This window comes from Budorcas taxicolor, chromosome 9, assembly GCF_023091745.1.
Source record: "Budorcas taxicolor isolate Tak-1 chromosome 9, Takin1.1, whole genome shotgun sequence".
In the NCBI taxonomy this organism is placed as follows: Eukaryota; Metazoa; Chordata; class Mammalia; order Artiodactyla; family Bovidae; genus Budorcas; species Budorcas taxicolor.
Genome location: NC_068918.1, coordinates 93,122,956 through 93,139,271, shown reverse-complemented (window position 1 = coordinate 93,139,271; position 16,316 = coordinate 93,122,956). Strand labels below are relative to the sequence as shown.

The 16,316-nt window shown below is 51.4% G+C and overlaps 1 protein-coding gene across 1 annotated transcript; it reads left to right on the top strand.

Moving 5' to 3' along the window:
- Positions 1-13,932: 13,932 nt before the first annotated feature.
- TTLL2 (tubulin tyrosine ligase like 2) lies at positions 13,933-15,531 on the top strand. Its single transcript, XM_052646043.1, has one exon. The coding sequence runs from the start codon at positions 13,942-13,944 to the stop codon at positions 15,529-15,531; it is 1,590 nt and encodes a 529-aa protein (XP_052502003.1). The 5' UTR covers positions 13,933-13,941.
- The last annotated feature ends 785 nt before the right edge of the window (positions 15,532-16,316 follow it).

Below are 16,316 nucleotides of genomic sequence, written 5' to 3'. Positions count from 1 at the left end.
GTAGCAGAAAGTAAGGGACTTAATCTTGAGTGTAGTACTCCATTTGCAAAATGGGAAAGTTCCTCCTCCATAAGGAATCATTGAGACAAGACATTATTCAAAGGGGAAAAGCAGAGGAGAGATAAATTAGGAGGTTGAGAACAACACGTACACACGGTTACATAGAGAGGCGATGGGCAGCAAGGCCCTACTGTATAGCACAGGGAAATTTACTCGCTGTTTCATAATAACCTATAAGGAAAGAATCTGAAAAAGAAAAATACATATACATACATATAATGCTTCGAATTTTTTTATAAAACACTATAAGCACTGTACGGACTTCCCAAGTGGCTCAGCGGCAGAGAACCCGCCTGCCGATGCAGGAGATGCAGGAGACACTGGTCAGTCCCAGTCCAGCATTCTAGCCTGGAGAATCCCACGGACAGAGGAGCCTGGGGGGCTGCAGGCCCTGGGTCGCAAAGAGTGGGCACAATTTGCGTGACTGAGCGCACGCAAAGCACTGTACACAGCGAGGTAAGAATGAGCACCTCAGACAAGGTTAAATGCAGTGGTTTTGTCCATCTCTAACTCCCAGCAGGGCTATTATGAGCCTTGATGAGCCTGCATCCTACAATTGTACGTCTCTTGTCCACCTCCCAGGGCTCAGGAACAAAGGCACTACTTGCCTACTTGCTCAGAGTTACTCACTAGGGAAAGATTTTCAAAAATAGTGCATGAATGCACGTCACAATGTACTGGTAAACATTTCCCAAAAGTTAAATGTGTGTCTAAAGTAAAATGCTAAGTGCAGAAATGAAGTTAAAAGCACATAATAATAAAGAGAAAGTGTGCGTGGCAGTAATCTAGGCTCATGGCTGCCGGAGTCACTAGCATTGTCTGAAGCAAGTCCTAAGTTTACTGGCGGCCCAGCTAAGAAGAAAGAACACAGACAGCCTAACGGTCACTATGTGATGGAAGGGAGCTCGCCAGTGCTTTAAAAGAGAACAACTCTCTAGGTCCTGAGATCTAAACGAGCACCCTCGCGGGTCACAGGTGAGGAGCACAGACGAGCCCATGGACTCCACCCTGACTGACGGCCGGGTGTTTTCTGACAGTGACGGCTCAGGGGTCCCACCGGGCGGTCGTTCTGTGGACGGGCCGGGGGCCCCGGGAAGCCAGGAGGGCGGCCTTCAGTGAGAAAGGCCCGTCACTTCACACCACACCCTCCAGGAGCCTGGAAACTTCTACTCGAGTCAAAGCGTCGGGCCTTGGGAGACCCTCTCCCTCACCCTGGCTCCAACCGGGTTTATGCAGTCGGTGAGTGAGGCACGCTGACTACTTTCCTAGTCACACAGGGTGAAAAAAGAAGGCACACGGAATGAGAGGGCTAAGCAGCACACAGCGGTTTGGCAGCCGTTTCTAGTTTCACGCCCAAATCAGAAACGGAGATTTTTTTTCCTCCTGAGACCCTCTGAGGCCCAGGTCATGCTTCTCCACATCTCTGAGCTCCCCCTCCAGCCTCCGCCAAACAGGCTCTCAGAACCTCCACCCCCAGCTGCACAACCCCTCCCGGCCTCCCGCCGCCCCATAATCTGTGCTCATTTCCCATCTCCCTGCCCCTTTAATCGTCTCCCTTCCAGCTCCTGGCGCCCAGGCTTCCTGGTTTTCTCTTTCAAATACCGGGACTAACAGTCTGACGCATTCATCTACCTGCAGGGTCTGCCTCGTGGCTTCCTCTCAGCTCACAGGCAGGTCTCCGTCCGTCCGTCTGCAGGGAGGTGAGGTTTGCAGACGGAACAGGCAGGACACGTTCTCGGGTGGTGCTGCGTCCACCGCCTCCAGACTTCTGGCCAAGTGTGGGGGTGACCCAGCTATTGGCGGAGAGCCTTGTGGGCCGCAGGGTAGCCCCTAGTCCCGGGGACACGGTGGGCCCTCCACAGGGCCGTCAGCACTGCCGCGCTGGGTCCGTGACCAGCTACAAGGCTTCCTCATCCCATCCTCATGGCTGGGGGCCTCTGGGTTTATCTTTCCTGACCTCTGACCCAGGGGCTTGGCCTGAGGTGGAGGCTGGTCATCCGCTTTTTGGAAAGCTCCCCAGCGATGGAATGTAGCTGGCGGGAGTCGCGCACCGGTTTTAAAGTCACGCCACGTCGCTGCTCTTGCAGCAGCTCGCTCGCTTAGCTGGCTAACCGCATACGAAGTGCATTTTTGAAAAGAACTTCTGGGAGTACGCATCATTCGTTACCGTTGTCCCTGCAGCTCACGACAAGTGACGTCATGGAGTCCCACTGCCCCCGGACGCCATGAAGCGACAGGGAAGTAGTACCAGCTCCACTGACACTTGGCCAAACAGCCGAGCGAAGCGCCAGCCCCTGTCTGCACCACTCGGCCCAGAGCTCCCGGGGGAGACGCCTCGGCCTCCACTGTCCTCATTTCCTGGGGGCGGCTCAGCCAAGCCCTCCGCGGGTCCACGGACCCTTTCCCTGTCCCATACCGCCCCCCTCCACCACCACCCCTCAGCCTCCAGCACCCCCTCCAGGGGCCTGGCCTCCCCGGCAGGCCTCTGCCCTCCGACGCCCGCAGACAGCGCCTGTGGCCGCCCAGGACTCCGGCCCAGTTCTCGGCTGTCACTCACCCGCCCCTGGACAGGCCTCTGTCTCCAGCATCACCTCCCATGGGGAGCAACCCTTGCCTCCACACACCCGCCGGCTGCCCCAGCCTAACCCGCTCCCGGCCGCCGCTTCCAACAGGCACCGGCCCCGCTGGCCTTGCTCCCGGGACGTCTTCCAGCCCCACGCTCTCTGTGGCCTCCTGTGACTCCTGACGTGACGACCGTCCTTCAGAGAGTCAGACTCACACGCTGCTTCCTCTACTCACAACCAGCCAGCTCTGGCCACTGTGTTTTCAACACCTTAGCCGGGCATGCTGAACCCCCAGTGAGGCAGTCCCGACTCATCCTCGCCCTCACCCCTTCTCTCCCCAAAATACAATATAAAGTTCCCCCAGTACCACATAAATGTAGAAACATATTGCATAGAAATATCATAATCTCTGCGCCTCAGCAGTGATCGCTGGCTTTATCAAAATTCCTTTCCTCCCCCTGTGCTCAAAATTCACCTCAGATGCCTCGTCTCAGGGGCGCTCTTTCAAAACTGCCTTGCTCCCCCCAGGCAGAGACCCTTCCCCACAGGGTCCAGCGCTTCCTCCCACGCAGGCACGAGAACCGCCTCCCGTTTCCCCAGTCTGTCTGTCCCCTCTCCGGCAGGACAGGGACGGGGCAGATCCCGCAGAGGGAGGAGCCTGGGTCTGCAGCAGCAGTCAGCGCCCGTCCTCCGTCTTCCCCGCCGGGGCTCAACGCCCTGGGCCCGGGGAGGCGGGCAGGAGGGAGGCGCCTGTCTGTCGCGTTTGTCAGTCCGGCCCGGGGACCAGCGCGCCCCCATCACCTGGACCGCGGAGGCCGAGCGGCTGCGCGGCGCCCCCTGGCCGGCGGGGCGGGCGCCGACCGGTACCTGAGCTCCCCGAGGGATGCTCCTGATGCTGGTGACGCCCACCTCTCTGGCTCCAGGATCCGCGTGTTATTTCTGTCAGAACATCCCTCCGACTCTCATGCAGCGCTCCGTCACCTCTGCTCCCTCATTTCCTTACAAAAAATAAAACAAAAAAGCCGCAAGCAGGCTTCCCCTGTGGCTCAGACAGTGAAGAATCTCCCTGCAGTGCGGGAGACCCAGGCTCTATCTGGCTTTCGAGTGAGCAGCTGGAGGAAAGCAAAGATCTGAGGTCTCAACACCGGCATTTTCCGAGGTTTAAACGTCAGGGTGAGGACGAGGAGCTGGGGGAGTGACTGGGGAGGCTGGCTGAGCGGGGCTGCAGGGTCCAGAGGGAGGCCAGGCACTGGTGGGACGAGGTCGAGGCGGCCGCTGACTTGGCGGTGATGAGGCTGCTGGTGTCCGTGATCGCAGAGACTGGGGGGCGACTTTGGAGATGAAGATGGGAGCCCAGTGGCTCAAAGAGAAGAGAAGTGTAGACGGTGGGGTCTCCAGCCCCGCCCAGAAGTTTTCTCCTGAGAAGAGGCCACAGCTCCAGCATGGCCTTGTCACCAAAACTGGGGTCCAGCTGCTCGCAGGTCAAAAGTCAGAAAACAGGCAAGCTTGGTGAAAAGGAAAGTTTGCTTTATTCTGGATGCTGGAAACCAGGGAGGAGTGTGACTCTTGGCCAAAAGCCAGCTCCCACCCCTAACCCCCCTGACCGTCTTGCCACTGACGGTCAGTGGGCAAGAGCTTCTAAGGCGGAGCTTCAGGGTGTATAGATGGAAGGAGGGGCTGCGAGCAGAACAGCACAGTCAGCTCCGGCAGTCACTGGTGGTCTGAGCAGCAGCATCTTGACTGTTTTAAGAACAATTAATCTTCAGTTCAGGGCTTCCCTAACGGCTCAGTGGTAAAGAATCTCCCTGCCAAGCATAAGACGTGGGTTCGATCCATGGGATGGGAAGATCCCCTGGAGAAGGACATAACAGCCCACTCCAGTATTCTTGCCTGGGGAATTCCGTGGACAGAGGAGCCTGGCAGGCAGAGTCAGCCCCAAGTTATCGGCTAAACAACAACGACTGAACTCCTGTCTAGCCTCGTGAGACTGCTCTTCTTTGCTTCTGCATTTTCTCACTTCTCTGATTAGTCTTATTCTTGGCTAAAGTTTTTCCACAGGCAAAAGACAGTGGAGGGCTTGGGGGTGGGAGGACCATAAGGTTGAAATATTTGGGGGTTGGGAAGGACAGGACTTTAGATGAGTCTAGATAAAATTCCTCCTATAAAATTGACGAGAAAAGCAAGACTAGACAGCAAGGTTAGTGATTAGTCCTGGATCACACAGCTGGTTAATTGAAGAAACGGTACTATAACCTGGTTTCATAACTTATGGTTGAGGATGTTTTTCTGCTAAAAGGTGAGAGAGGGATAAATAATTCCCAATGCTCTTCAACTGAGATAGATGCTAAGTTTTTAGAACTTTTTATTGAACTGCAACATAAAGACAAAAAAGGTACAATTATATGTATATAGTTTGGTGAATTTTCACAAACTGAACACACCGATGTAACCAGCACCCAGACCAAGAAACAAACCACCACCAGCGTGGACCCCCAGGGGACACATTGCCATCACATTGCCATCACTTCCTCCAAGCGCGACAGCTCCCAAAACCATAGGGGGATTTTATGTGCTTACTTACATGTGATTCTCTGAAGTTTTTCTTACAAAAGTATCTTGTTCATGTAAGTTCTTCAACAGTACTTAAGTGATGATGGTAATTAATAACAGTCCATTCTCAATAAATGCTTACCATCCTTCCAATGAACCAGGCAGTATCCAAGTTTCTATTTCCCACGTATTTTAACTGGCAAGTGTCAGTGGTGTGGTTACTGGTTGGGACGTTCTTTGGGGTCCAGGAAAGACTTCCACATTCCCATAATCATACTGCTTTCCCTACCTGCCTCCCTCAGGCTTGGTAGATGGGCTTGCTTTTCTATTGACCACCTGGGGCAAGGGTGTTGGGGATGGAACTGGGGTGTAACAAAATAGTGAATGTTATGGATTTGTTATGGAATTGTTATGGATTCAGAGTTTCCTTGGACTCCATGAAAATTCTAGATTTTAAGCATCATAATGCATCCAGCTTCCTCCTGATCCTCTCAGAGGGGAGAATGTAGGGTAAGACTGTCCGGTCGCAGAGAACAGATTTGTGAGCTTGAGGGTGAGTTTAGCAGATGCTGTAAACAGTGGGCAACTTGTGAGATCCACGTACCTGATGGGAGAAAGCCTCAGAGGGTTTGGCGTGGAGCTGGGCAGAAGGCAGTCCTGGATCAGCCCTGCCCTGGCACCGGACACCCGTTTGAGTCACTTTGCATGTGGGCAGTGACCAGGAGGCACTCACTGAGCCATCCCGAAGCCTTGCCATGTCTGAGGAGGCCCAGGGTCCCCTGGAGAACTCAAATCATGGAGAAAACTGAGCCCAATGAGAAATGATCAAAAGGAAGCTGAACGTGGAAAAGACAGAGTTTGGAGAAACGCATTTTCTCATTTGGAAAAGGACAATCATTGTCATCAGATAGGTGCCCCCTGCATTTTCCTTGCTGTTCACGGGCCCTTAGCAACCGCCTCTCATTGGAACCATCACTTCCTTTCCCAGCCCTGACACCCAGCTTGGAACTCTAGAAGCTCAAACGACCATCTCGAACTGAACGGGACATCTGCACCTGTTGATCCGACTCAGACGATTCAGGTCCAGACGCCTTCACTCCAGCCTGGCGGCCTCCCCCGGCGGGCACATCCCTGACATCCTCCCAGACCTGCCCTTCGTCTGTTGTGCCTCAAGGCAGTCAGCCGAAGGACTTAATTACTCTTGGTTTTTAGAAAATTTACCAGGTGGGTGGCTGGAGGATAGCAATGAATAATTAACAAGTGAACACAACAAACCGCAAAAGAAAAATGCCTTCTAGGCTCCATACAATGAATGATTTTATTCTTGATTTGCTAACTAGAAAATCTGCGGTGACTCCCTTTTGCCTGACACCACTCAGCCGGCATCCTCAGCTGCTGGGTTGTGCAGCTTTTATATAGTTATGCGAAGCAGTTTATTGGTCCTGAGTGGTTATAACCAGGCCCGTAATGAGGTAGGTGATGGGGAAACATTCCGCATTAATCAGTGAGGTGATAACAGGCCTGAACCTGAAGGGGCTGAGTACAAAGTTTCTGTGCAAGGCCCCGGCTTCGAGACGGCTCTCTTGGCTTGAGGGCTAGAGTCCACAGTCCTGCTGGCCCACAAGCCCCAGAAGACGGGGCGAGACTCTGGGGCAGCGTTCAGCCTTCCTGGAGGGTGCGTCCACCCAGCGTTTGCTACGACTTCAGTGGATAAAAAAGGTTCACTTGGGAAATGCAGATGTTTTATGAAGAAATAATACTTGTTGTGGTCCCACTAGAGTAATACCCAGGAGATCCCCAGGGGCCCACCAGAGGAGCCCACCACCTCTTCTCCGAGTCCTCAGGAGTTTCGTCGACGGGACCACTTGGCCTCGGCCTTCATGGTCTCCTGCAGGGAAAGAAGCCCTCCAGAGCGCAGGTGAAGGAAGCCGGGGGCCCACACCCTGACCAGGCCCTGAGCCCTGGGCCTGCGTGGTCTGGAGGGAGGGAAGCCTGGGACCCACACCCTGACCGGGCCCCCAGGGTTTGTGAGGAGAGCAGGCCGCATCACCAGCGACCCACACACCAGCATCTGTTCCTGCCCCTCTCAGGTGGGCTCTGCAGCTGCCGAGGGAAGACCCCAAACCCACCCCCGGATCAGGGCCTGACGACGCAGCATTCTGTTCCCACTTGGTGCCCAGTGCTTACACCCAGCCGGCTCAGGGGCCATCGCAGCCACGCCTGGAGGACATCGCACCCACGCCTGGACATCGCACCCACGCCTGGAGGGTGGCCCCTGAGCGCGCCAGCACCCAGGACCCGTCCTCCGCGAGGCGCTGGGTCCAGAGCCACTAGGATCGGTGAGCGGACGTCCTGTCCTGCCTGCATAGCAGGCGGATTCTTTACTGTCTGACCCGCCAGGGGAGCCCGGGGCATGGTAGAATTTTCATTTCCAGTCTGTCCCCTTCCACCAGCGTTTATGAACCATGAACACATTCTAGGGAGGCTGGGCCCAAGAGGTGTTTGGAAGTGGCCTTTGCCTTCAGGAAACTGAAGGATTTAATGATAAAATAGACTTCCTTACAATTAACACCAAAAATAGTGCATGGGTTCTGTTTAAGAATAATGAAAAATTGTTCTGGGTCTAAACAATGCCAACTTTTCCTGACAAAAGCATGTATGTATGCAGTACATAGGAACTCTTTAAAAAGTTATTATTGAAGTGGAGTTGATTTACAATATTAGTTTCCAGTGTAACAAGGAACTCTTAAGTTGGCAGACTTAAAAAATAGGATAAATCAGGGGCTTCCATGGTGGTGCAGTGGTTAAGCCTTCACCTTCAACACAGAGGTTGGGGTTCAGTTCCTGGTTGGGGAGTTAAAATTACATGCCTCGTGGCCAGTAAACCAACACATAAACGAGAAGCAATATTGTAACAAACTCAATAGACTTAAACAGTGGGGCAAGTCATATATAGGTGATTTGTTTAATGTGAGAGGCACTCTGTGTTTCTATAAGCTATAAACCATGACTGAAATCTATAGACTAAGCATCAGGAAAGGGGGATAAATGGGGTGGTGACATCTCTAAGACAAACGGTTGAGGTTGACTTGTCCGCATAAACTGGCTTCACCATCTAGAAAAATTATGCTGGAACCTCCAGCTACTGCTTGTTCCCATTTGATAAAAATGGAAACTTTTTTTAAAGTTTAAACAAACAACTAACTTCTCAAGTTGAAAATCGCTGTGCTAAGCCGTGTGAAATATCTTCTGTGGGTGATGATACCATCTTCTATATTCACACCAAGATGGCATTTTAAAATATCCGGACAGTGTGACTGAAGGTAATGCTATTACTAATAAGAAAGAAAAGGAAACCACATTTTCATAAGAGACCCATGAAAATAAAGGCTTTGTAAAGGAAATCTCCAGTAATTCCCAAGAAAGGCGGGGAAAATATTTTTGGATTTAACTTTTCAAATTGAAGTTTCAAGGCCTTTCTGTAGAAATGTAGCTTTATGACCGGTATCTTGTATACATACATGCTATAAGCAGGCCCGTCGGTCAGGTCCACTGACCTGTGTTTCTTATAGAACTGGACTTTCCACTTGGGTGGAATCTGTGCACTGCGTCTGAATCAGGGTCACCTGAGAAGGTCTCTCTCCCCGCCCCCACACCTTCGCTGTCTGTTCATTGGCGAATGAAGGGCGTGGTGTTAATTAGACGGTTTAATACTTTAGTGGTATCCTGCTCCCATGGAAGCTGCCCCGGGGACGTTTGTCCTTTAAGCAGTGAAAGTGCTGAAAAAACTGTGGGGGGGAGGGGGGGGCGGTGCTGGGAAACTAACTCCCAGTTCTTCTCTAAGGGTCTACTCTGGAAGGAAGGAAGCGTGAGAACTGGCAGTCTGATGGGCCCTGGGGGCCAGCCCCTCCTAGGAACGCTTGTGCAGAGACCGGTCTTTCAGGAGAAGCAGTGGGCACACAGGGGCATCCCAGGAGCCATGATTCTGGCAATGACTGAGTGCTGTCTGGCTGATTCCCAGCCCCAGAACCCGTGTGCTCTGGGATATCATCAAGGTTTGGCAAGGAGAAGCTTCCTTTATGGCCAGGACTGTGCGTGACCAGGGCTGAAAGTGAAAGTCGCTCAGTCCTGTCAGACTCTCTGCGACCCCAGGGACTATACAGCCCACTCCTCCAGGCCGCAGGACTGGAGTGGGTAGCCTTTCCCTTCTCCAGGGGATCTTCCCCACCCAGGAATCGGACCGGGATCTCCTGCGTTGCAGGCAGATTCTGTATCAGCTGAGCTCTGACATCATGAGACTGTAATTATGCTCATGACCTCCTCTCTGTCTGGAATTGTCTTGCTCCTGGACCAGCTCGTGCTCTGACGAAGTCAGCGTGTTACCTCCCACGGAAGACATGGGACTCAGCGTGTCTGAAAGGTCAGTCTAGGGTAGCCCGCTCCAAGGTTCCCTAGGCTTTGGCGCACTGTAGTTCACACAGCTGAGTTCGCGGCCTGTTCTGGCCCTGTGTACTGGATCCTCAGTCCAGATGAGGGCTTTCATCTCAGGAACCGGGCACTGGGTTCGTTCACGGCAGTGGCGTGGGGCACACATACAGCGTCCTGCTGGCCTCGGCTGCTGCAGGGTCTGCAGAGCTCACAGATCCCCAGAGCTGAGGGGGCTGCTGCCCGCCTCCTCCTCCAGGGACCAAGACCCGCCCCTGGCTTCCATCCTCAGGGCCGGGACCCCTCTCCTTGGGGTTGCTGGCTTGGGAGCATTCCAGGATGTACCAGTCTCCTAGGGACTCTCTATGACCCACGGAAGGGCTTCAGAGTTTATCTCCAATCTGGTTTTCTTTTTAAAAATAGAGTCTAGTTGACTTATAGTGTTGTGTTAGTTTCAGGGGTACAGTGAAGTGATTTAGTTACATATACACATACATACATACCCATTCATTTTCAGATTCTTTCCCATGTAGGCTGTTGCAGAATATTGCGTAGCGTTCCCTGAGCTGAACAGTACGTTCTTATCCGTCGTCCATTTTATATGCAGTAGTGTGTGCCTGTCAATTTCAACCCCCAGTTTACCGCCCCCCCCCCAACCATAACCCTAAGTCTGTTTTCTACATCTGAGGCTGCTTCTGTTTTGTAAATAAGTTCCTTCGCACTATCTTGTTTAGATTCCACATGTAAGTGACATTCTGTGGTATCTGTCTTTCTTTTTCTGGCTTATTTCACTGCGTATGACAGTCTCTAACCCTACCCATTACTGCAAACAGCGCTAGTCACCTTCTCCGCGTGGATGAGTAACGCCCCACTGCATGTGTGTGTGTCATGCCTTTATCTGTTGACGGCCATTGCTCCCATGTCTCGGCTATTATAGGCAGCGCTGCAGTGAATGATGGGGGTGCACGCACCTTTTCAAGTTAGGGTTTTCTCTGGAACTCTGCCCAAGAGCAGGACTGCGAGATCATACGGTCACTCTATATTTCGTTTTTTTAAGGAACCTCAATACTGTTCTCCACAACGGTTGCACCAGTTTGCGTTCCCACCAACAGTGTACTTTTCTCCAAACACACCCTCTCCAGTATTTATTATTTGTAGATTCTTTGATGATGGTCCAACCTATTTTTAATCCCTGCACGCATACCCCATACACACGTTTTTAAATTGAACTATTTGCTGCCATCAGCAGCTGTGAGAACAAGGCAGGATAAACACGTTTCAAGTGGCTCCAGGAGGACTTTTATTCAGGAGAAAAAGCTCAAATATGCATTTGGTTTCTCAGTGAAATTTTAACGGGAAAGTGGATGCGTAATTGAAACGGGGTCCGAGGACAGCGTGTGGACCCCCCGGTCAGCCTGCCAGGACCAGGCCTCCTTCGATGATGTTCCCCCAACCACCCCACCCCAGGATGAGCCGTGGTCTCCTGGGCTCCGCGGTGGGAGCAGACCCAGGCTGATGGAGCTGCCTGGGAGCAGCGTTCCCTGCTTCTGTTCTCCTCCGGCTTCTCTGACCGCCCCCTGCACAGGCTGGGGAAGGCCGGCTTCGGCCTCTGAGCCCTGATTCCAGGTGAAGCGGGCTCTGGTCAGAACACACCTTCTTCTCTCGAGCCTCTGAGAGGTTTACTCCCAAGGTGGGAGAAGGCGGAGGTGGCCAGAACCTGGACACCAGTCCAGCTGGTTTGTCTGACTCGGCATTTCCTACACTGGTTTTGTGAAATGCTACCATTAGCACGTCACACACAGCTGAAGGGGGTGTCCTGTTCAATAATGGCAACTTTCTCGGAGATAGAAAAGAAGCATTTTTAACTTTGTTTAATCTAGCTTCCATCATTATTTGAGCCAGCCTCACCCACCCCTATCCCCACCCTCACCCCTGCCATGCACAAACACAAATGTACACACACACACACACGCATGCACACGCGCATGGCTTGAAATACATATTAAAACACTGAACACAGTTTGAACATCACAATAAATTCCAAAGACTGAATTCTGTACCAGCCGCCACAGATCCCCGAATTCTATACATTCCAGGTCAGAGCAGCAACGATGCTGAAGGCACGCACACTCACTCTGTTGATTCTGCCCTGCTCACAGCTCTTTTGACCCTCGTTTGGAAGCCCCTTCCTAGCCTGTCGGCAGCCTTGATAGCAGAGGCAACCCATTCCCTGCAGGTGGCTTCAGTTCAGAAACAAGGTCACTTGGCAACAAGTATCTCCTTTCCTCCTCGACAACTTCTCGCAGCTTCAAATACGGAGAAGAATGTGGGTGAGCAAGTCTAGTCTCCCCACCCCTTCCCTTTCATCCTTCCTTCCTTCCCTCCTTCCCTTTCTTCCATCCTTCTTTCTTTCCTTTTTTGCTGATGAAAATTCAATTAACCATCAAGTTAGGAAGAAGAAAAAAGGGAATTTTATTGGCGCCGAATTGAGGATTATAATCCAAGAAGTAGAGGCTCAGTCAGAATGCTCGAAGAACCAAGGCACAGTCGTGTATATTTGAGACAAGAATTGTACATCAAGATAACACACTGCTACTTTACATAAAGTTCACCAAGGATCCACAGTCCAAGTAAACAGATACAGAGCAAACAGCAAGTCTCCGAGACCCTTGGCAGAGCTGGGAAAGAACATTCTACTTTTATGAAGTTTTATTGCTAATGTCAGAAGAAAGAAAAAAGTTGACCTTAATGGTTGCTCAGGCCCTCCCATGTTTGAGGAGCTCTGGTTAACATGTAATGAGACGCACACGGCCCAAACACACACACACATGGAATTATATGTTTAATTGTTCTCTTGTCCTGCCTTAAAATGCTAAATCTTATTTTTTCACTTTTGTCTCCTTTCCTTCTTCCCTTCTTTCCTTTCTTGCCCAGACTGGCTTCCCTGAAAATACAGTGCACATCACATTTACGCCTGTTCCATCAACTGGAATCTCCTAAACACCACAGAATTTCCAGCAAATAAATTTTTGTCATTTTACATGAATAATTATGCATGAATGATACAAATATGGTCAAAGAAACGGTCACAGTGGCCTGAACTTGGAATTTTTGATGAGAACATAGGACTTTGGAATACTGACGTTTTCTCCCAGAGGCTGTGACTATTTTCACCTTTTTTCTAGGTTGTACCAAAGCCTCAAGCTTCATCATCAGTTTTGGTTTTTCTCACAAATGATCCTTTTTTTTTTTTTTCTTTGAAAGTTTAGAAAAATGTTGAATCTTCACTTTCTGTTTCTCTTGTAAAATGTGAGGTGCCATCCTCAGACAACAATTGCTATCACAGAATGAGTTTTTAAAAACTCCAATTTTCTTTCTCAACTCTTTCTTGTAAATGAGCTGATATTTGAACAAACTGGGGGTCTCTGAAACACTGCCAGGCCCTGCGACTATGAGGTGGGCCCTAGGAGATGGTCACAGGGGCCCAGCCCGAGTTCCTGAAACTTCTCAGGCCAACAAGACCCTGGTTAATCTCGTAACACCACTGTTTCCAGCTTTTTACACGTGCTCAGATTCATTTAACTGTAGAAACTTGGCCATTTTTGCTCTGAAGAGTGCTCACTTTGTAGCCAACAGGGTCCACTGTGGCTCTGTGGAAGTGTGGCGGTGTCCCTGAAGGCACATTTAACTCGTTCTCATAGAAGGAGGTGTGCCGGTGAGCTCCGAGAAGAAGAGCGTGGGGACAGGTGGGGCTGGGTCTGTAGGCAGCAGAGATAGAGGCAAGCGTTGGCAAGACCGATAACGTCCAGGAGGGTACAGACCACAGGCGACCTCAGGACCTGGCCTCCTAGGTGAAATCTCCACCAGGTCGCCATTGGTCCGCCCAACCTCTTTTCTAACAGCACATTTTATTTTTTTTTATTGAATATAGTTTCTTTACTTCCTTCCCTGAAGTTGGGGCTTCCCTCTTAGCTCAGTTGGTAAAGAATCTGTCTGCCATGCAGGAGACCCCAGTTCAATTTCTGGGGTCACAAAGAGTCGGACACAACTAAGTAACTTTCACTTCACTTCATAATTGCTTTACAATGTTGAGTTAGTTTCTGCTGCACAGCAAAGTGACTCAGTTACATGTGTGTGTATGTGAGTCGCTCCAGTCGTGTCTGACTCTTTGCAAGTCCATGGACTGCAGCTCCTCTGTCCATGGGATTCTCCAGGCAAGAATACGGGAGTGGGTTGCCATTTATGTATGCTTGTTAATCCCAAACTCCCTCTCCATCCCTTCCATTATTCCCTTCCTCTAACAGTTTCTGGTCATCCATTTCTAGAAAAGAAAACCTTACTGATGGCCGAAGATGAGCCTCCAGGGGCCAGTCTGAAGCCCCTGGTGTTCCGGGTGGACGAGACCACCCCTGAGGTGGTGCAGAGTGTCCTCCTGGAGCGCGGCTGGAGCAAGTTTGACCAGCAAGAGCGGAACATGGAGGACTGGAACCTCTACTGGAGGACCTCCTCTTTCCGGATGGCCGAGCACGTCAACGTCAAGCCCTGGCAGTGCCTGAACCACCACCCGGGCACCACCAGGCTCACCAGGAAGGACCTCCTGGCCAAATGCCTGAGGCACATGGAGCGGCTGTATGGCACCCCACTGTACCAGTTCCTCCCCCCGACGTTCATCATGCCCAGCGACTACAGCAAGTTCGTGGCCGAGTACTTCAAGGAGAAGCAGGCGCTGGACGCCAAGCTCAGCTACTGGATTTGCAAGCCCGCAGAGCTCTCTCGAGGACGAGGAATCATTATTTTCAGTGACATTAAAAACCTGATCTTTGCCAACACATGCATCATACAGAAATACATCTGCAACCCTCTACTTGTCGGGAGATACAAGTGTGACCTCCGCGTCTACGTGTGCGTCACTGGCTTCAAGCCGTTGACCATCTACATTTATCAGGAAGGGCTGGTGCGTTTTGCCACAGAAAAGTTTGACCTCGGCAATCTCCAGAACAGCTATGCCCACTTGACCAACAGCAGCATCAACAGGTCGGGGGCCTCGTATGAGAAGATCAAAGAGGTGGTGGGCAGCGGCTGCAAGTGGACCCTCAGCCGCTTCTTCTCGTACCTGCGGAGCTGGGACGTGGACGACCTGCTGCTCTGGCAGAAAATCAACAACGTGGTGATCCTCACCGTGCTGGCCATCGCGCCTTCCGTCCCCTTCGCGGCCAACTGCTTCGAGCTCTTCGGATTCGACATCCTCATCGACGACAACTTGAAGCCGTGGCTGATGGAGGTCAACTACAGCCCGGGCCTGTCCCTTGACTGTTCGGTGGATGTGTCCGTGAAGAGGAGACTCATCCATGACACCATCGAGCTGATTCACTTACACAGCCTCAGAAACGAGAGGAAGGAGAGCTGCAGGGCTGCAAACGGAAGCCCCGACGTCTCCCTTGCTCGGAAAGCCAGAGGTCAGGGCGGCAACCTTCCTTACGGATCCTCCTCACAACTCGGGAGCACAAGAGCTTTCAGTAAGGACGGAGCTCCTGGGAAGAAAGCGGTCACAGAGTGCCCTGAAAACCAGCACGCCTGCCAGCCCCGAGAAGCGCTGAGCAGGCAGGAGGAGGTATGCCCGCCGACGAGGGAGCCTCCCAAAGCCAAGCCGAAGGCCAGGGCCAGGCACCCGGCCCTCAAGACGCTCATCCCCCGCGTGTCGCTCATCCAGTCCCGCGGCCGGGAGAAGGCCCTCTCCCTGTGTGTGCAGCCGGACAGTAGCTGGGTGCCCGGTCCCCAGGCAGGCAACTTTGTTCTCATTTTTCCTTTCAATGAAGCTACTTTTGGAGCATCTAGGAATGGACTCAATGTCAGGAGGATAATTCAAGAGCTCCAGAAACTAACGCATAAGCAGTGTTCTCAAGTGGCAGAAGAGAAAATAAAAAGAAAATAACATGACTTCTTGAAAACCAAGAATTCCTCTGCTGGGGAAGGCAAGTGGTTCCGTCCCCACCTCAGTTACTTCCCTGAGATTAGAGCTGTCGATTTGTACATAACTATAAAAACTCACAGTAGAGCATGCTCGGGTGTGGTTCCGTTCCATCACATCACAGGTCTCTTTGCTCAAATCTCTCAGAAGAAACACACAACCCTTACCTGTACTTGGAAATGCCTTATTACAGTTATACTGTGCATTTTTAACATGAAAAAAGGTTGTATTTAAAAAGGTTCTTAGGTGAAACCAGTACAAGAAAGGCCAAAGGTTAGCTCTTTCTTCCTTAACAGACCAGATTTTGTTCACAATTAATCTTGTTAATGATCAAACATTCATCTAGAGTGCGTTATTGAAAGCTTCCCCGCAAACAGTCAAATGACTCTGTTCTTAATGGATCCTAGGCCCTAAATCAGACACTGTACCAAGTATCTTCCCACTGGGGACACCCATCAGCCATGCGTGGAAAGTGTCCCCTCTCTGCTGGCTTTGTCACTGTTAGATAACCCTCCAGCCCTGCAAAGTCTGAACGTTCCAGATTAGGCAAGTTACCATTCCTGCCAGATAGGAGAGACACAGAGCTCCAGTATTTACTGTAAACGCCTTGCTGAGCAGCCAGACACGAAGATCTTGAGCTGTATGATTCTATTTACACGAAATGCCCAGAGTTGGCAAATCCGCAGAAATAGAAAGTAGTTTGGTAGTTTCCAGGAGTTGGTGGGGGTGGGGAACGACAGCCAAAGGAC

Excerpts from the sequence above, each read along its gene's own strand:
- TTLL2 (XM_052646043.1), top strand. The coding sequence starts at position 13,942 with ATGGCCGAAGATGAGCCTCCAGGGGCCAGTCTGAAGCCCCTGGTGTTC.